Here is a 21,205-nt window from a genome sequence, read left to right as displayed (position 1 = left end):
TCTCACCTTGAGTACTGTATACAGGTCTGGAGGCCTCATTTTAGGAAGGATATAGAGCTGCTGGAGCGAGTGTAGAGAAGGGCAAGAATATTAGTGAATGGAACAAAGGGTTGCTCTTACGAAGAAAGGCTTAAGTTTTGCAAATTGCAGTGTCTGTAGAATAGGCACCTGCGAGGTGATCTGATTGAGGTGTATAAAACCTTGAATGGTTTGAGCATGCTCAATGCTGATGAGATTCTTCCTCTTGCTCAGAATAATCACCTGAGAGGGCATAAATTCAAATTAAGGAAAGACAGATGTAGGATAGATGTGCGGAAGTTTGCCTTTAGCTAGCGGGTATTTGGTTGGTGCAACAGATTTCCATCCTGTTGTGGAAGTTGATAGCCTAAATAAATTTAAGGCTGAGCTGGACAGGTATTTGGAACGAACGGAGGGGTGAAATGGGAGCATATTGTTTTTTTTATTATTTTTTTTTTTTGGTTGATGCTGCATAAGCTTGCTTTCTTGAATCATATGCATCTGCTAATGCTAATGCTAAAAGTCAGTTAGAAATTTGGGAAGCAGGGAACCATGTGGCCAGAGGCACTAATAGGGGCAATAATGAGACGGCTGTGCCAAGGTTTGTATTAAACATACAAAATAACAATATTTATTGCTCACAGAGTGAAACCTTACTTCTTAATAAATATTAACCGAAATTTGTAATAAACGAATGTATTTACATAGAAATGCCTATCCTTTAGCAGTGGAATGGTATGTGGTTCATATAAATGAGTACTACTTATAAACTGAGTTTTAATAATGAGATTTTACTATAGCTATTACTTCTATTAGAGCTGTGGACTTCATTGTTAATGTCCTATAAATTATGTTTTGAGAAAAAAATTAGAAATTCTATTAATAATCTGGTAATGAATTTAAGAGAAACACAAATGATTAAATTAATCATAAAGGTGTTGCTAAATCAGGTCAAATGATAAGTTATTTTTATTGTAACTTATCTGAGAGAGAGCTTCAATTTCTGTTCCATTTGTTTACAGTTGTACAAGACTAATGGAGATAAAGTTGTTCTGGTTGCCAAATATGTGAAGGTTCTATTTTAATGTATGTTGTAGTTGTCAATTATTTAATGTCCTTGAGTCTTCTTCTTCTTGGTCTGAAGTAAAGGAAAATATTGGCTACTGAACTTGTCATAGGAGCATTAACTAAACCTTAGTCACTTGTTACCAAATGTTATCAGATTCATATACTGCAGGCATATGAAGTTGGTTGTATTAAAGTTAGAATAATATTTTTACAAAACTTGTAGTGGGCAGCTGAATATGTTCATATTTTATTACTATTTCTTACTTAAATATTATTTATTTATTGTTTTTAAAATCAGCATTACAAGTATTTTATACATTTTTTTGGCAGATTTTAACTCTTTTGGAAGTACCAGTCCCTTTGGACTTATTATTCAAAATGTTCACCTTAGGAGTTCATTCAGTGATGGCTGATAATGAATTAACTGCAAATATATTAACTGCAAATGATATTGGAACCAGAAAGGTAGATCAACACTCTGAACAACAGCAGCAACAAATGCCATCTGGTACTAAAACAAAGCAAACATGGTCCCCTTCAAGAAGTGCTCAGGAACAGCCCGATACTACTTGTCCACCAGATCCTGAATATAAATCTGATGCAGAAATAAATCTGGCCTGTTATACTCTTATGTTAGACATTTTAGTGAAACAGGTAAGTGCAGAATATGCATTTTAGTGTTCATTGTTGCTTCAACTAGTTTTACCATCTTTATTTTTCAACTTTTTACAGTTTTGATCTCATTTTAGGAATGATTATAGGAATTCTGAAAGAAAAGCTTATGATGCCTGTGTTAAAAATCAATTAGATCTTTTTTCTCCCCTATAAAAAATTCCTACTTTAAATTAAAAAAAATCTTTTGTTTCATGATATCCGTCTGTTTGACCTTCTGCATGCAAATATGTAATAATTCTTCCATGATCAGTTCTTTCATGCTTTTCCATTTTCATGGAGAAGCATGGAAGCACTATTCAGAAACATTTAATGGTCAACAGAAGGCCCATTGCTGACCATTTTATTTTATTATAGTTTTCAGTAATATTATTATTATTATTATTATTATTATTAATAGCCATATGGTGCAAGGAAGCCTGAGGCTTATGCTACACCAGGAAAAAAAAAAAAATTCCCGAGTTACCCTGAGAGAGAGAGAGAGAGAGAGAGAGAGAGAGAGAGAGAGAGAATCACAAAGAAATAGAAAAATTATGATACCCAGCTCAGGACCCTGGGTGTGCCAAACCCATACTCACCAGATGTGAGCCCCTGGGTAGACAAACAGGAAATCTTTATGTCAAGGATTAAAAGCATGGCAAATTTTAAGGTTCCAGGCTTGGCAGTATTAACACTTTTCTTACAAGACAGTAGTCAGCCGTCATCATAAAACACATTATATTTATCATGACTATCACTTATAAATAGTAGCAATAGCTTAATTTCCAGTACTTACCTTAATATAATCTGCAATTGGGCTTAGAGTGAATAAGGTGGAATGGACTAAAAATTGGATTTGATGTGGAAGAACTTAAATTTTTGAAACAGAGTTAAAATATGCTCAAGGAAATAGAAGTGCACGTCTTCATCCTTGGTTGTCATGAATTAAAGAATACCCTATAACCTCTCTCCGGTCTGGAATGTCATGCACCTGAGATTCCACGTGCATCAAAGAGCATCACAGGAACTTAGAGTTCTTTTAAAATACATGCACACTCTCTCTTTCTTCACTATTACCAACTGAAGACGTTAATAACGAAAGCCTATTGTTACGGCTATTGGTCCCTTAGTTATACTCTCACAGTCCCAATTCTTTTCAACTTTAATTCATGACAACCAAGGATGAAGACGTGCACTTCTATTTTCTTGAGCATATTTTAAATCCATTTCAAAAATTTAAGTTCATCCACATCAAATCCAATTTTTAGTTGTTGTTTGTTATTTGGTTTTTTTAGGAGCATTAGCAACTAAGGCCATATTGCTCCAGGGATATGCGGTGGTCATTCCCTGACCTTTCCGCATTCTCCGTATTTGGTGGTCACGGGCTCGAACCCCGGTCTAATCAAGAAGCGTGTGCTACGCACTGCTGCTCCTGCCCACCTGGCTACAGAGGTGCCCCAATTTTTAGTCCATTCCACCTTATTCACTCTAAGCCCAATTGCAGATTATATTAAGATAATTACTGGAAATTAAGCTATTGCTACTATTTATTAAGTCAATCAAATCGGTACCCTAAGGAATCCTACAACTTATCCAACTATCACTTATATAAAATAAAAAATACAACTAGATGGTTACACTGTTGAGTGGAGAAACATTTATACTTTTAGACCTCATTATACAGATTCTCCCCCACCACAAACCTAGTTTATGGATTAAATTATGATTGCTAATGGATTTCAGCCCAGTTTGATTTATTGTCATATTGAATTGAGTTCATAAAAAAAGTTCTTTGATACTGATCTACTATATATGACAAAAAAATGGTAGTGATCTATTACATGACATAACAATGAAGGAAAAGTAATAAAGTAAAAGCCACTGATAAAAAAAAAATCAGTGGCTTTTTTATCAGTAAAAGCCACTGATAATAAAGTATTAATGATCATCCACATGGCTACCATTGCTAGACGGTTTCGTATGCTAATTCAGTGGATTACAGTTATTTGGAACTAGTGCACTTTGGTCCAAAAGTGCACTAGTCCCAATGCTACTCCACGAATGTCAAAATTTCATCTGTCATCCAGTCCTTCTTTAGATGTTTCCCATAACCTAGAACTTCTGAGCTTGTTTCAGTCAGAACAGATTTAAAACTTCCAAAGATCTCTGAGAATCTTTCAGAAATCCATTTTTATCTAAATGATCATACTCCTGATCACTGCCTCCATGATTTTCTCCACCACTAAATTCAGTAGTTATCCACTTTGCTCTTATAACTGCCAATGTGCATTGGCAATATTTTGATATTTCTCCAGTCCAAACGAACGTCTCCTGAATCCAATGATGTCCTTATAATTAATCTTAATGGGTCAATGTACACTCGTGATGCCCCTCTCAAAATTACTGGGCATATGCCATCAACTCCAGGAGCCTACTTGCCTTCGGGCTATAAAGTTTTTCTAATGAACAATCTTCTATAATTTTGATATCACTAATTTCATACTGGCCAACTTCACTTCCTTTTCCAAGCTTGGACATGTGTAAAACTACTGAATAACGTTAGGAGATAGATAGGTAATGTGCAACTGAAAAGCAGTGAGAGAGAGAGAGAGAGAGAGAGAGAGAGAGAGAGAGAGAGAGAGAGAGAGAGAGAGAGAGAGAGAGTGCTGGAGTGTTAGGTTCACCCATTCAAATTTATTAACATTATTATGTAAATATGGCACCAAGTGAGCCAATGGCTGATTTATTTAATGATTCCTGTAATTCAGCCACTGATAGGAATTGATTATAAGAAAGAGCTGATTTTGTGCTGAAATTTGTTTAGTATTTTTTAGCAACTACTTTCTCTTTTAGAAATGATTGATGCAGAAATATCTAAATCCTCAAAGAAGGATTATCTCCTGTCCATTCCAGATACAGAGTGGGGAAAATTTCCAGTAAAACATTTAATTTCTCCAGAAAAGTCCTGATTTTGTGGGCATGTGCCTTAAGTTTCTTGTAGTTTATGAGACTGGCAGTAATTGGATTTTTCTGAAGCTGATTCCAAGCCTTGTTCTCTGCTCTTTTTGCAGTATTACATGCAGAATTCCATTATATTCAGAAAGTTGTTATGCTAAAGTATTTTATTTGAGAATATTGGATATGCTCAAATAAAATACTTAAATACATTAAACACCAGAGGATAGCAGCATGGTTATCATCAGTACTGCCATGTAGACTTGCGATATGGGCAGCAGCTGCTAATATTGCAATAAGGTATAAGGAGGTGGAACAGACTGATTAAGAACAAAATTAAAGAAGCTAAAGAGAGCTGGATCACAAAAAAATGCAAAGAAATAGAAGCACTGCAAGAAAAGCATGATGATTTTAAATTTAACAAAAAGATTAAGGGGTTTTTAGGAATTAATAGAAGGAAACATCCAACTTCAATCCAAAATGAAAAAGGTGAGATTATTATGGAAGAATCAGAAAAACTGGACATGTGGTCTAAATACATAAAAGACCTCTTTGCTGACAGTGAACGTGAGTTAGATGACAACAATAATGCAGTGGTAGGACCATCCATCCTAAGATCCGAGGTGGAGAGGGTGATTAAATCAGTGAAGAAGGAAGAAGCCAAAGGACCTGATGAGATCACAGCAGAAATAGTTGAATTGCTTGACTACAAAAACACCAGCATTCTTGTTGAATTATTTAACAGAATTTTTGACACAGGCAACATCCCTCAGGACTGGCTGGTATCAACGTTCATCGCTCTTCCCAAAAAAAACTAAACACCAGGACTTTTGGAAACTTCAGACTAATCAGCTTGATGAGCCAAGAACCAAAATGTTCCTAAAAATAATTCAAAATCAGATATTCAGTAATTGTGAGGAGTTGATGGACGATGCGCAGTTTGGATGCCCATCTTTATTTTATTAACTTTGAGAAGGCATTTAATCAAGTCCTACACACGAAGCTCATTGAGATCTTTGGGGAGTCCGGCCTTGTTGAAAAGGATATCTGAATAATCAGAAACTGCTACTGGAACCAAACAGCATTAGTTGTAGTTGATAGCAGAAAGACAGAAAACATCAACATTGAAAATGGAGTGAGGCAAGGATGTGTGTATGCTCCCCACTCCTGTTTAACATTTACTCAGACATCATTTTCAAGAGAGCATTAGATGAAAGAAATGAAGGAATATCTGTCAATGGTAAAGTGATTAACAGCCTTCACTGTCTGGATGACACTGTACTTTGTACAATTAACATGCAGAACTTATAGATACTCTTCAATCATTTGAGTGAGGAAAATGAAAGATTGGGCCTTGGGATTAATGTCAACAAGAATAAGCTCATAGTACTTAATGAGGGCGATACCAACACCTGCTCTCATGTTAAACAGAAGGCTGATAGAGAGAGTTGACAAAATCAGATATCTAGGCTGTTAGATCAATGACAAAAATGAACCAGATATGGAAATAAAAGCAAGGATTGAAATGGCCAGGCAGTATTTCCTTAAAATGAGATCTGCATTATGCGATGGGTACCTGGATCTCCACCTTAGAATCCCCATGATGAGATATTACGTTTGGTCAGTTTTGTTGTATGGTGCTGAGATATGGACACCGAAAACTAATATCTCCAAGAAACTAGAAGCATTTGAAATGTGGATGTACAGAAGAATATTAAAAGTACCATGGACAGCAAGGGTGACCAATGAGTGTCCTGCAAAGAATTGGAAAAACCCGTGAATTGTTGAAGGACGTAAAGAAAAGTAAAATGGCGTAGTTTGGACACCTGATGCAGGACAACATATATACAATTCCATGGCTAATTATTGAGGGAAGAAGATGGTTGTTTTGTTGTTTATTGGTGCATTGACAACGGAGCTCATAGTGTGCCATGAGGGAAGAAAAAAGCCTGGGAGAAGACGCATATCATGGCTAGAAAACATCAAGAATTGGATGGGACTGAATGCTCGGCATCTGTTCAAAGCTACCAGAGACTGAGAGGCATTTTTTGTGGTGGTTGCCAACTCTGTTAGGAGATGACACAGAGAGAAGAAGAAGGAAACAGCATGGTTTTGTAAAGAGAAAATCATGTTTAAAACCTGTTTAGCTAGTTCTAATAGGCTGACATAGTTCTAATAGGCTGGATGTAGGAATAATATTGACATTGTTTGTTTAGATTTTAGCAGAGACACAAAGTTCTCTGTGCAGGCAAGCAGAAAGAGGGTCTATTGTGTCTTGTTGATAATTTATTCAATATTTGATTATAGAGATAGGGAGGTCATAATCTTGCTACAAGACAATTGAAGGCCGTACTCGAATACTGTGTCTATAGTAACTAAACCAAAAAAAGGCATTGAGGTTCTTGAAATGGTTCAGAAATGGGCTTATGCCCATCTTTGGACTCTTTCAAGGCCCCACATACTGGTATAAATGATACCTGTACTGGGGACCATAAATTCAAATTATGTGGGGAAAGAAAGTTTGTAGAAAGTTTTCTTTCAGCCAGTAATTTGTTGATTACTGTAATAAGTTGCCGCCATAGGTAGTTGAGGCTGACTGCTTAGGAAAATTCAAAGGCCAGCTGGATATATGCTTATATGTAGAGAGGGTCTCACAGGTGGTTTATTTATTTATTTTTTTATTGTTTTGGTTGTTGCGGCAGAAGCCCAGAGCTACTTTGTTCCATGTGACTAATTCTAGTAAATAGTAAAAAAAACAAACAAAAAAAAAAACTCCTATTAAATCCACATAATTATAGGGTGTTTCCAGAATTTCTCTTCAGGAGGAAAAGGTCCCATGTGGGTCAGTTCTCAGTGCTACACTTATCACAGTTAGACTACACACTCTGATGAGGAACATCCCAAATTCTATAGTAACTTACCTTTATGCTGATAATATCACTGTATTCAATCACTTGCAATGGAACACACGAATACGTGTTCCGTTGAAAGGCAACTCCGATTGTGAATAAATAAAAAAGAATTATGGATGTTACATTAGCACTAGTTCAGGCATATGAGGTAAGAAAGCAAGCTTATATAGCATCAACCAAAAAAAACCTTCCCATTTTACCCATCCAGTCACTCCAAATGTTTGTCTAGTTCAGCCTAAAATTTATTTAAGCTCTCAACTTCCACGACAGACAGAAGTCTGTTCCAGCAATTAACTACCCGCTGGCTAAAGGAAAACTTCTGCACATCTATTCTACAACTGTCTTTCCTCAGTTTGAATCTGTGCCTCCTCAGGTTGTTAATATGAGCAAGCGGAAGTATCCCATCAGCATTGAGCCTGCTCAAACCATTCAAGGCCTTATACACCTCAATCAGATCACTTCGCAGTTACCTAGTGTCTAGATGCTGCAGCTTGCAGAACTTAAAACTCTCTGGGTAAGAGCACCCCATTGTTCCTCTCACCAATCTTGTTGCCCTTCTCTGTACTCATTCTAGCAACTCTACATGCTTCCTAAAATGAGGCCTCCAGACCTGTATGCAGTACTGAAAGTGTGGCCTGACCATTGCCTTATACAAAGGGAAATCACCTATTTGTCTCTGCTAGCAAAATTACTAAATATCATTGACAAAACTCCATGATCTTTTCCACCCAGGTCTTTTTCATTCTCCACCTCCCTGAGTGTAATACCACACGGTTGGTACGTTTCTTTTGGGTTACTGCTACCCATATGCAGTACTTTGCATTTGTCAATGTTTAACTTAAGTTGCTACTTCTCAGCCCATCTGCCTAACTTTTCTAGATCCAATTGGAGTAGCATACTGTCTTTAGTGTCATTAACAACCCTGTCAACCTTTGTATCATCTGAAAACTTTAACATTAAGCCTGATATACCTTCATCGATATATTTGATAAATACACAAAACAACAATGGCCCAGCACCGAACCCTGGGGGACTCCACTAATAAGATTAGCCCACATAGAGCAGTGTCCATTTATTACCACTTTCTGCCATCTCCCACTCAACCATCCCTTTATCCATTGCAGCAACTTGCCTTTAATGCCATACTGCTCCAACATTTGTAAAGCAGTCTTTCATGTGCAATAGTATCAAAAGCTTTCCTGAAATCCAAGTATATGATATCAAAATTATTCTTTGCATCTAGTTCCTTTGTGACCACATCGTATTATCCAATCAAATTGGTCAGCCAAGACTTCCCTTTAACAAACCCATGCTCTGTCCGAACGGCGCCTCCGTAGCCAGGTGGGAAGGAGCAGCAGTGCGTACCACACGCTTCTTGATTAGCCGGGGTTCGAGCCCGTCACCACCAAATATGGAGGATGCGGAATGGTCAGGGAATGACCACCGCATATTCCGGAGCAATATGGCCTTAGTTGCTAATGCTCCTAAAAACCAAACAACAACAGCTCTGTCCGAACTGTTATGGTAGTCTTGTCTAGGTGATCCTGCATCACTTCTTTAACCAGTGGCTCCATTATTTTCTCTGGAACAGAAATTAAACTAACAGGTATATAATTATTTGTGTCAGCATTTGAACACCCCTTTGTGACTTAGGGATACATTTGGATATCTCCAGTCCATGGGGACCTCCCCTGAATCTAAGGATGCTTTCATAATTATGGCTAAGGTTTTGCTTACTTCCTTTGCTGCCTCCTTTAATATAACTGGATAGATCCTGTCCCTTGAAGTTAAACATAAAAAAGGTGCCTTTTTTATGTTTAACTTCAAGAATTTCTCCTCCACTTTGCTCTCAGTTATTACAAAATCACTTAGCTCCCTGTTAGAGTTTGATAAACATCTGGCACTCCCCTTATTGAATAACTCCTCGTGTATGAATGTAGATGCAAAATACTCATTCAGTTTATCAGCTATTTGAGCAGGATCATCAGTAGTCGAACCAACTAGTCTTGTCTAGGTGATCCTGCATCACTTCTTTAACCAGTGACTCCATTATTTTCCCCGGAACAGAAGTTAAACTAACAGGTATATAATTGTGTCACCCTTTGAACCCCTTTGTTATATGTTAGTTTGTTATTTTTGGTTTTTAGGAGCATTAGCAACTAAAGCCATATTGCTCCGGGATATGCGGTGGTCGTTCCCTGAACTTTCCGCATCCTCCGTATTTGGTGGTCACGGGCTCGAACCCCGGTCTAATCAAGAAGCGTGTGCTATGCACTGCTGCTCCTGCCCACCCGGCTACGAAGGCACCGAACCCCTTTGTGACTTGGGGATACATTTGCACATCTCCAATCCATGGAGACCTCCCATGAATCTAAGGATGCTCTCATAATTATAGATAAGGGTTTGCTTACTTCCTTTGCTCCCTCCTTCAATATAACTGGATAGATTCCATTTGCCCCAGCTGCCTTTTTTATGTTTAACTTCAGCAATTTCTCCTCTACTTTGCTCTCCATTTATAACAAAATCATTTAGCTCCTTGTTAGAGTTTAGTAAACTTCTGTCCTACCCTTCCTTACAGAATTCCTCAAGTGTGAATGTATATGCAGAATATTCATTCAGCTTGTCAGCTATCTGAGGAGAATCATCAACAATCGAACCGCAAACATCAAGTGGATCAATATGATTCATCCCCTTCCTTCTGGAGTTTACATAAGTAAAGATGTCTTTGTTGTTTTTCTTTGCATCCTTTGCCAAGGATTTCTCATAATAAACCTTCACTTGCCTAACCTCCTTTGTGAATTGATTACAGACTAGCTTATATCTACCATAGGCCTCTGTGTCACCTGATAATTTATATGCATCCTGCACATTTTTCTTCTCTGCCATGGGCCTCATTAGTCCATCTGACATCCATTTAGTTCTAAATCTTGAATAGCATTTCTTTGTTGGTATGAAAAGCCTAGTAGCTTCAAGGTCAATTCCTTGAAGGCTTCCCATTTAGAATTCACTGTTTTAAATATCATCTGTTTATCCCACTGTATAGAATTTAAACACTCTGAGACCACTGTAGTCACCTTTACGAAAACAAAAACCTTTCCCTCTACCCTTGATGGTAGTTACATCTTTAAGTAAATCCTACGTCACTACACTGTAATCACTGTCACCTAGTGATTCCTTTATCTGCAAATTCTTAATGCATGAATAAGACGATAATCAGATCAAGAGTATTATTCCCTCTGGTTGCCCTTTGAACATGTTGCTGTAGAAAACAATCCTCTAATATATCCAGAAAAGTCTTGCTAGCATGCGAATGACCAACCCACAAGTTTCAGTCAATATCTGGAAAGTTGAAATCCCCCATTACAAGACATTCTGATTTACTGGTCCCTCTATTTCTCTGCACAATTGTTCATTGTACTCATCAGAGTCATTAGTCCTATAACACACTCCTACTCTCATTTTTCTTTTCCCAGTGCTTATGTCATACCAAACTGAATCAACATTGCACTGTCTGTCCATATCAATTGGATGCACCTCCTTATATTTTGTGTTTCTTAACTAACAGCATAACCCCTCCTCCTACCTTCCTACCCTGTCTATCCTTCCTGTGTACATCGTACCCCCCCCCCCAAATTTCAATTCTGCACTCCTTATATCTGTGTGACACCATGTCTCTGATATCCCAACAATATGTGCCTTTGACTTTTGATCAGCACTTCAAATTCATCAAATTTATTTACTGTACTTCTATCATTGGTGCACCTGTTCTTACTCTTAGTTACCCTAACACAGCCCGTGTATTTACTTGTTCCATGATGACTACCAGCAGCGCTTGAAATTCTCAGCAACCTGCTGTCTAGGCTGCTGCTCATTATAATAGAAGCAGTGCAAGAATCACTTTCACCTCTGCCTGCGGCTACTGTTTATCTTTTAGTCTTGAATCCCTACCAATCTAGCAGTTTTCTGACCCACCTAACACTGCCTCGATATCATCAGCAAATATTCTTGCACCCTTTCTATTTAAGTGTATTCCATCCCTGTAGAAGCAGTCTCTCCTGTTAGCAAGCACAATCTCTCCAGGGCCGAATTGATTGACAGGGATCTCATCGTATACTCCCTCTTATTGTGTCTGGGCATAATTGCAGACACTTTCAAATTAACCCTAAGTCATGACTTTTTTTAAACATTGACCTGTACTTGTTAAGTAAATCTGCAGATCTCTTACTCTTAAGGTCATTAGTGCCAACATATACAACATCAATTTTGTGCCCTTAAAAGATGATATCTGCTCTACAAGTTCATCAACATAATGGCTGTTGACCGTCTGTTCAGTTAGTAATGGCGCCTACGAAGCCAGGTGGGCAGCAGCAGTGCATAGCACACACTTCTTGATTAGACCGGGGTTCGAGCCCGTGACCACCAAATATGGAGAATGCGGAAAGGTCAGGGAATGATCACCGCATGTCCCCGGAGCAATATGGCCTTAGTTGCTAATGCTCCTAAAAACTAAATAACAAACAAAACAGTTAGTAATGGCTACCTACTGTCATAATGGCTGTACACTTCTGCAAAGAAATGTAGAATTCATCTTGACCCTAAAATTCCATTTGGGCTATTGTATATTATACCACTAATTGGCAACATCCGGTTCCTAGATTTAATGTTAGATAAAAAAATAAAATAAATAAATAAATGAACTTCTGAACAAAAATGAACATCTTCATGGTACTCTCTATAATGGCATGGCAAGTGGTACACCTGAATAAACTACCATGCACCAGCATACGACTGGGCTAAAAAAATCAGCATTGCACTGGCTCAGTCCAATTCAACATAACACCCTTTAAATAGCTTTAGGTTCCTTTCAAACGTCACCAGGCCACTTATTGACTGATATTGACCAGTGTGGACATCAGTGCTAAACTCAGAATAAAATCTTGCAAAAAAATCAAACTCTTCAACTCTGGAATTCCAGTTTCCATTTAAACAAACAAGAAGGGGTTATCTTTGTAATAACCCCTTCTTGTCCATTAAGTGAAAACTTGAGTGCCTTATGTCTGACCATCTGTTGGACATACCCATCCCACTCACCTTCCCTTGTTGACAAGTAAACAAGTCCCCTTACTATTCTCTTTCTAGGTACCTCCGTTGCCAGGTGGGCAGGAGCAGCAGTGCGTAGTACACGCTTCTTGATTAGACCAGGGTTTGAGCCCGTGACCACCAAATAAAGAGGATGCAGAAAGTTCAGGGAATGACCACTGCATATCCCCGGAGCAATATGGCCGTGGTTGCTAATGCTCCTAAAAACCAAATAACAACAACAACCTTACTATTGTCATTTTCATTACCTACTGATAGTTGAACACAATCCCTCTTCATTTTGTCACATTCAGGCTGCTCAGCTCACAAAGTTTAGATCTCTTTTAATTCAGCATAACTCAGCACTAAGTCATATTCTCAATGATCTGACTATTTACTTTTTTAAACCAGCTTCATTTATTGAACATTATTAATATACCTCATGCCCAGAAAGAATTATTGCCTTCAAATAATTACTGCAGCAGGCTCAATTTGGCCTTAGTTACTCTTTTACCAGAAAACCCACATTCCAACAACAACAGTATCAAAGCCAAAGCATATGACATACTTTCTCCTCCAACATTTAAAATCATCTTTAATTTGTCCAAAAATATGCCCTAGACCACCCACTGACAAACATTCTCCACACAGTTTAAAAACTCTAATTCCATGAACTCTGCATGCACCAGTTTTAAAGACACAAAACACCTTAATCACCAAAAACAGAGTACCATTTACAATCAAACTTTTCCTAACAATAATTAACATTTTCAGTTGACATGTAATCATAACATGTACGAAACTGAAGGTGGATGGAAACCACAACTCTTATGTCAGGTGGGAACACAAACTGAAAAACATTGGCAGCAATTTCAAGGAAAAAGATTAATCAAATTATGATTAATCAGATTATGAGAGATTATTATCAAAGATTAATCAAATTATGAAAACAAATTAAGCAAAGTAAATGGCAGAAAATTCAAGAAAAAAAGATTAACCAAATTATTCATTTTTGATTTTTCATTACTGCATGAAGTAATGAAAAATTAAAAATGAATAATTTGATTAATTTTTCCTTACTTCATGCAGTATTGAAAAATCCAGGTAAGTACTTTAATTAAGAGTAAACTAGAGATAAATATAGTTTAATTGAACCTTGATTTTGCCAGTTTTGCTTAAGAATAGTGCCGAATGGCAAATGTTATTTATATTTGTTTTAGTTAAATTTAATCACGATTGTAAATAACTATTAGTGACTCATTACAGAGACATTAACAATTATTACTAATTGTCTAATGTTGATTATGTAATTTTGTTAATGTTCAGTTAGAACTACAAGAAATACCTGCTCATAAAGGTCTTGACCAGAAAGATGCACAGCAAGTTATGGTATTACTGAGAGATATATTAAAAGCTCCTTGGGTAGGAATCCATACCTGCACAGAAGGAACTGCAGGAAGTGGAACAGCAAGTGGATTAGGAGGAGGAGGAGGAGAAAGCAGTCAGTGCCTTTTCTGTGAAATGAGTGCTATTTGGTTTCAGCTGAGTCTTATGCTGGTTGAATACTTTTGTCCTGTAATGGAAGTCACTATGGCTGATGTAAGGCTTTTGTATTTGAAATTATAGTATTGCATATCTATAAAAAGCATAATTATTAAGGATAGTAAGCTGCTGGTATTTTTATATTTGCCTCCAAATGTTTTTTGACCTCATAATTCAGGTATTATCTCAAGGATATAATATTATTTAATATAAACTGTTGCTCTCTATTAAATATAAATTCTAAGTGATAAAAACCATGATATTTTTAATGAACTTATTTCTGACTAGCAAGGAAAGATTCTAAATGCTTTTGTTAAATAATTTCTTACCATCCCTAAAAGTTTTAATCCTTAAAGCAAAACTCCAGAAAATGGAGTATTATTTTTTTATCTTTATTATTTTTCAACTTTATGGAGATTTATGTATATTTCTCAATCAATATATTTCTTTATTATTGAAAATAAAGAAATATATTGATTATATATAAAGAAATTAATATATTTCTCAATCATCCTTACAAATATTAAAACTCCAGATGTCATAATTTCTGTAACTACAGAGAGTTAAAATTTTAGAGCAACTTTACATGTTAATTCGTTCCAAGACCTCGGAAGTTGAAATTTTCGCTTTTTTTTTTTTTTTTTTTATGAAAACCACCAAACACAAGAGATATTAGAATCTATGGTACTTAGTACCATGCATGGGTTGGAGGTTGAGAAGATGAAAGAAGATATTTGTTGACATTAGACTCGAACTTCTGTAGACTGTACTTTTCATGAAATACGTATGAAAGAAGGTTGTTCCAGAAAATGGCAGTTGAATGAATAAACAAGGAAAATGAAAAGTTCTTTTGTGGTTTGAAGTTGGACAGTAAATGGATGCTGGCTGGTGATGGCCTGTTCAGACTGTTTTGAAAGAGAGAGTGGGAATTATAGAAGCCAATTCAGAAGAAAAGTGCCCATGGAAGAATCTGTAGAAAAGGTACATCTGTGAGACAGCAAGTGGACTCTGTTAGAGATGAGTCATTGATTAACCTAACTGCCCTCTTCTGAATAGAATCTAGAAGCCTGAGAGAGATTTTGGAGGCACCGCCCCAGATGTCGGAACAATATTCCATGGTAGGGCGAATTTGCGATTTGTACAGAGTGAACAGCTGTTTGGAAAAAAAGTACTCCGAGAGCGAAAGAGGAAACCAAGTTTTTAGAAGCAAAGGAAGCAATATTTGTAATGTGCTTGTGCCAAGAAAGATTAGGTCAGGGTAATCCCCAAAAGAGATACACTGAGTGATCACTGAATTATGACTACCTACCTGGTACTTGTAGATCCTCCTTTTGCCCTGAGTACAGCAGCTATCCGACGTGGCATTGATTCAACAAGATGTCGGAAGCATTCTGGAGGTATGGACAACCAAGCTATGTGTAATGCAGTCAGCAATACAGGAAAGGAGGTGATTAGTGTATCTAGATGCCTGATATGCCTTTCCATAGTGTCCCACAAGTGCTCTATGGGATTGATATCGGCGGAGTTCGGAGGCCAATCGATATGTTGGAAGTCAGAACTGTGTTCCTCAAACCATTCCTGCACAACAAGTGTCCGATGGCGCGGCACATTGGCATCTTGGAAGACACCTTCGCCATTCGGGAAAAAAAAATTTAACATAGCGGTTAGCAGTTGACAATAGCGGAGACCACCGATATGTTGTTCCACACACACCAGGGGTCCAGTTTCCTGCCAGTGAAACATGCCCCTCACCATACAATTGCCTCCACCGGCCTGCACTTTTGATACCATGCATGATGGATTATGATGGACCATCCACAGTGTGGAGTAAATACCGTGACGAATCTGACCAGCACACCTTCTTCCAGTCTTCTAATGTCCAACTTGCATGCTCTTTGCACCAGGCGAGTCTTTTATGTTGATGAACCTTGGTTAGGAGAGGATGCCGTAGGGGTCATCTGCTGGAATAGCCCATACATGTGAGCGTGTGATGCATGGTCATGCCAGATATTATTCCGGGTTGACCCATGTTGTATTGGGTAGTCAACTCTTCAACAGTGCTGTGCCTGTTCGTCTGTACAAGTTGTCGGACCCGGCACTCACCTCTAACATCAACCATTTGCTGACTTTTGCAGTTTTTCCGTTGGGTCATTGTTTGACCATTTTGACGCCAATCCTGGTACACTTTAACTACAGCAGCTCTCGTACACCCTACCAGTTCAGCCATTTGGGAAATCGAGGCACCAGCTCGTCAAGCATCCACAAGCTGTCCTTTGTCAAAATCCGATAAATCTTTCTTTTTACCCATCATGCTCAGAATTTTACTACCTACTGAACCACTGACACCTTATCTATGCTACGTAGGTCAACTAACTGTGCACTCTCGTACCTCACATCAATGGGTCGCATTTAGTTTTCATAGAGGTGGTTATAATTCATTGATCACTTAGTGTATATCATCTTGCCTAGAAATCGTTAACTAAAGTCACACTCATAATCTAGTGTCACCAAAGATAAGCATAGGAACTGAAGAATCCTCTTTGTGAGATATAAGAAGTACCGAGTTTTAGAAAGATTGAAATCAACTAAGTTGTCTTTGCCCCAATGGAGAATTACCTGGAGATCGGCATTTAAGGAATTGGTAGTGGATATTCGATAAATTTAAGCTGATTGAGCAGGGCAAGGTTTCTCAAAGAACTGAACCTTGGGGGAAGCCAGCATTAGTGGAGAAGTGAGAAGACAGAGAGCCATCTACCATCACCCTCAGTGAGTGGTCAGAGAGAAAACTGGATAACCAATTACAAAAAAACAGTTGGCAAATCATAAGATGCAAGCTTGTTTAGAAGACCTTTATGCCGAACATGATCAAAAGCATTTGAAATGCCAAGTGCAACTGCTTGTGTTTCATCACACTTTTCCATTGAATTTGTCCATAAATGGGAAACATAAGCCAGAATATCACCAGTGCATCAACACTGATGGAATCCATACTGGCGATCATTGATCAGATGGAAAGATTCTAGGTAGTTTAAGAGTTGGTAGTTCATTGATTTCTCCATTACTTTCGAAAGAGTAGAAGTAATTGCAATGGGACAATAATTGGATGGGAGGGATTTGTCACCCTTTTTAGGAACTGATTGGATATGAGCAAATTTCCAAGCACAAGGAAAAACACCTTTGGAATAAGAAAGTGAAAAAAGGCAGCAAAGAACAGGAGTAAGTTCAGGAGCACAGGTTTCGAGAACAAGTGGAGAAATACCATCAGGGCCTGGAGCTTTAGCATTAGCATTAGCAATAGTAGAGGCATATGATGCAAGAAAGCAAGCTTATTCAGCATCAGCCAAAAAAAAAAAAAAAAAAAAAAAAAAACACAACTACTACTCCCATTTCACCCCTCCGTTCGTTCGAAATACCTGTCCAGCTGAGCCTTAAATTTGTTTAGGCTATCAACTTAAACAAGTGATGGAAGTCTATTCCACAAACCAACTGCCCGCTCGCTAAAGGCAAATTTCCGCACATCTATCCGACATCCGTCCTTCCTCAATTTGAATTTATGCCCTCTCAGGTGATTATTCTGAGCAAGAGGAAGAATCCCATCGGCATTGAGCATGCTCAAGCCATTCAATGCCTTATACTCCTCTATCAGATCACTTCGCCGATGCCTAGTCTCCAGACTCTGTAATTTGCAAAACTTAAGCCTTTCTTTGTAAGAGCAACCCTTTGTTCCATTCACTAATCTTGTTGCCCTTCTCTGTACTCGTTCCAGCAGCTCTACATCCTTCTTGAAATGAGGCCTCCAGACCTGTATACAGTACTCAAGGTGTAGCCTGACCAATGCCTTATACAAGGGAATAATCACATCCCTATCCCTGCTAGAAAAATTCCTGTATATCACTGACAAGACACCATGAGCTACTCTTGCAGCTCGTCTGCACTGCTCAGAGAACTTCATATCTGCCTGCACAATTACCCCCAGGTCCTTTTCATTCTCTGCCACCCTCAGCGCAGTACCACAGAGTTGATATGTTGATCTGGGGTTACTGTTTCCCATATGTAGTACTTTACATTTGTCAATGTTAAACTTCATTTGCAACCTCTCAGCCCATCTGCTCAACCTTTCCAGATCTTGTTGCAGCAGCATAGCATCAGTAGTGTCCTTAACAACCCTGCCAACCTTTGTATCATCTGCAAACTTGGACATTAAGCTTGATATACCATCATCAATATCATTTATAAATACAGAAAACAACAATGGACCCAACACTGAACCCCGAGGAACTCCACTAATAACATTAGTCCACGTTGAGCAGTGTCCATTGATTACCACTCTCTGTCTTCTGCCACTTAACCACCCCTTTATCCATAGCAGCAATTTGCCTCCAATGCCACACTTCTCCAATTTCTGCAGCAGTCTTCCATGTGCAACAATATCAAAAGCCTTTCTAAGATCCAAGTATATAATATCAAAGTTATTCCCTGCATCCAGCTCCTTTGTGACTACATCATAGTATCCAATCAAATTGGTCAGACAAGACCTGCCCTTAACAAAACCATGCTGTGTCTGAGCTATAACTGAATTCTTGTCTAGATGATCCTGCAGTGCTTCTTTAACCAGCGCCTCCATTAATTTTCCTGGAACCGAAGTTAAACTAACAGGTCTATAATTACTTGTGTCAGCCTTTGATCCTCCTTTGTGAATTAGGGTTGCATTTGCACGTCTCCAGTCTATGGGTACCTCCCCTGAGTCCAAAGAAGCTCTCATAATTATGGCTAGGGGTTTGCTTACTTCCTTTGCTGCCTCCTTTAATATAACTGGATAGATCCCATCCACCCCGGGTGCCTTTTTTATGTTTATCCTCAACAATTTCTCCTCCAATTTCCTCTCAGTTATTAGAAAATCATCTAGCTCACTGCCAATGTTTACTTCACCTACAACATTCCCCTTCCTGAATAACTCCTCATGTGTGAATGTAGATGCAAAATACTCGTTTAGATTGTTAGCCACCTGAGCAGGATCCTCAACTGTTGAACCATCAACATCGAGTGGACCAATCTGATTCATCCCTTTCCTTCTTGAGTTTAAATAGGTAAAGAACTCTTTTCTGTTTTTCTTTGCATCCTTTGCCAAGGATTTCTCATAATCTGCCTCTGCCTGCCTAATCTCCTTTGTGACTTGGTTACAGACCAACTTATATCTATCATAGGCTTCCATGTCACCCATTAATTTGTATGTATCCCATTCATTTTTCTTCTCTGCCATATGTCTCATTAGTTCATCTGACAACCATTTAGGTCTGAACCTTGAACAATATTTCTTGGTTGGTATGTAAAGCCTGGTAGCTTCCAAGATTAGTTCCTTGAATGCTTCCCATTTTGAATTTGCTGTTGGTAACATCATCAGTTGGTCCCACTGTATAGAATTTAAATACTGTCTCAGACCATCATAGTCGCCTTTACGAATGCAAAAACCCTTCCCTTTACCTCTGATGGTAGTTACCTCCTTGAGTAAATCCCACTTCAGCACACTGAAGTTTCTGCAGTTTCTTAATGCATGAAGAATCACTACTGATAATCAGATCAAGAGTATTACTCCCTCTAGTTGCCTCCCGAACATGCTGGTGTAGAAAACAATCATCCAATAAATCCACAAAAGCCTTGCTAGTGTGCGAGTGACCAACCCACAAATTCCAGTCAATATCTGGGAAATTAAAATCCCCCATTATAAGACTCCCTGATTTACTGGCCCATTCTATTTCCCTGTACAGTATCTTATTATACTCATCAGAGTCATTAGGCCTATAGCACACTCCTACTCTCAATTTTGATTTACCTATGCTTATGTCACACCAAACTGTCTCGACACTGCCCTGTCCATCGATGTCGACTGGCTTCACTTCCTTGGATTTTATGTGTTTCTTAACTAATAGCATAACCCCTCCTCCCTTCCTATCCTGTCTATCCTTTCTGTAGACGTTGTACTCCCCAAATTCCAGTCCTGCATTCCTTATATCTGTGTGACATCATGTCTCTGATATCCCAACAATATCTGCCTTTGATGTTTTGAGCAATACCTCAAATTCATCAAATTTATTTACTAAACTCCTAGCATTGGTGTACACGCAAGTATACATGCACCTGTTTCTTTCTATTCAACCCACATATCCGCTCTACAACGTCATCAACCTTTGCCCCTGGCAGACATACCCTGGTCCTGTTCCACCTATCCTTTTTACAAAGCATGTTCCCCGTTTCCCTGACAATAGAGTCACCAACAACTACTAGTTCCTGTGGGACCAGCGCATTCTGCCTTGGGGGCTGCCTCTGTGTTGCAAGATTCGTCAAAATCCTTTTGACCGAAGACCACAGGAGGCATTGAATGGAGCGTGTTGGGAATGATGGGAGGTGTTTTACCAAGATCATTAATACATGAGTTGGAAATAAAATGGGGTGCTAACAGGTCAGCTTTATCTTTGGCTTGAAGTGACAGTAGAACCATCTGGTTTTGACAGAGGTGGGAGCAGAGATGGGCAAACATTGTGGCCACAGGTTCAGTAAAATAGGTACAGTAATTCTGTTGACTTAAGAAAATTCATCATGGCTGCTTCCAAAGTGAAGAGCTGGAATTTACAACTAGCGTTGTAAATTATTGTAAAATTGTATATTATTGTAAGGTTGTAAATTTACAACAGTTACATATCAGGAAGTGGGGGGGGGTCTGTCAGGATCACTGTCTTCATCTTGAAAGGTGGCTGAAACATCAGGAACTGGTGATGAAACTGACCTATCTTCTTCAGGAACTGATGATGATGTTGGCAGCACATCTGGGTAAGCAGAAGTTGGTGGCACTGGATTTTGAAACGTCGACTCCTCTGTTGCATGATTTTCAGCTTTTTCTTTAACATATCTTGGAAGCTAAGCTGTTTTTGTTTATATTTTGGTCTTTCTTTGATTAGTTTATCCTGCAGCATGTAAACGTCCAT

General features: G+C 38.4%; 1 protein-coding gene across 1 annotated transcript in view; it reads left to right on the top strand.

Annotated features, from left to right (window-relative positions):
* unc79 (UNC-79 domain-containing protein) overlaps nt 1–21,205 on the top strand; it is a 1,082,710-nt gene that overhangs the window by 379,167 nt on the left and 682,338 nt on the right. Inside the window, exons 20-21 of the mRNA XM_090389680.1 lie at nt 1,417–1,740; nt 14,010–14,282. Of these exons, the coding sequence (XP_090245806.1) occupies nt 1,417–1,740; nt 14,010–14,282 (597 nt within the window). The remainder of the gene's footprint in view (nt 1–1,416; nt 1,741–14,009; nt 14,283–21,205) is intronic.

The sequence above is a fragment of the Mastigoproctus giganteus genome, chromosome 2 (assembly GCF_048544385.1).
Source record: "Mastigoproctus giganteus isolate SK-2022 chromosome 2, ASM4854438v1, whole genome shotgun sequence".
NCBI lineage: Eukaryota > Metazoa > Arthropoda > Arachnida > Uropygi > Thelyphonidae > Mastigoproctus > Mastigoproctus giganteus.
This window is presented reverse-complemented; position numbering and strand designations above follow the sequence as displayed.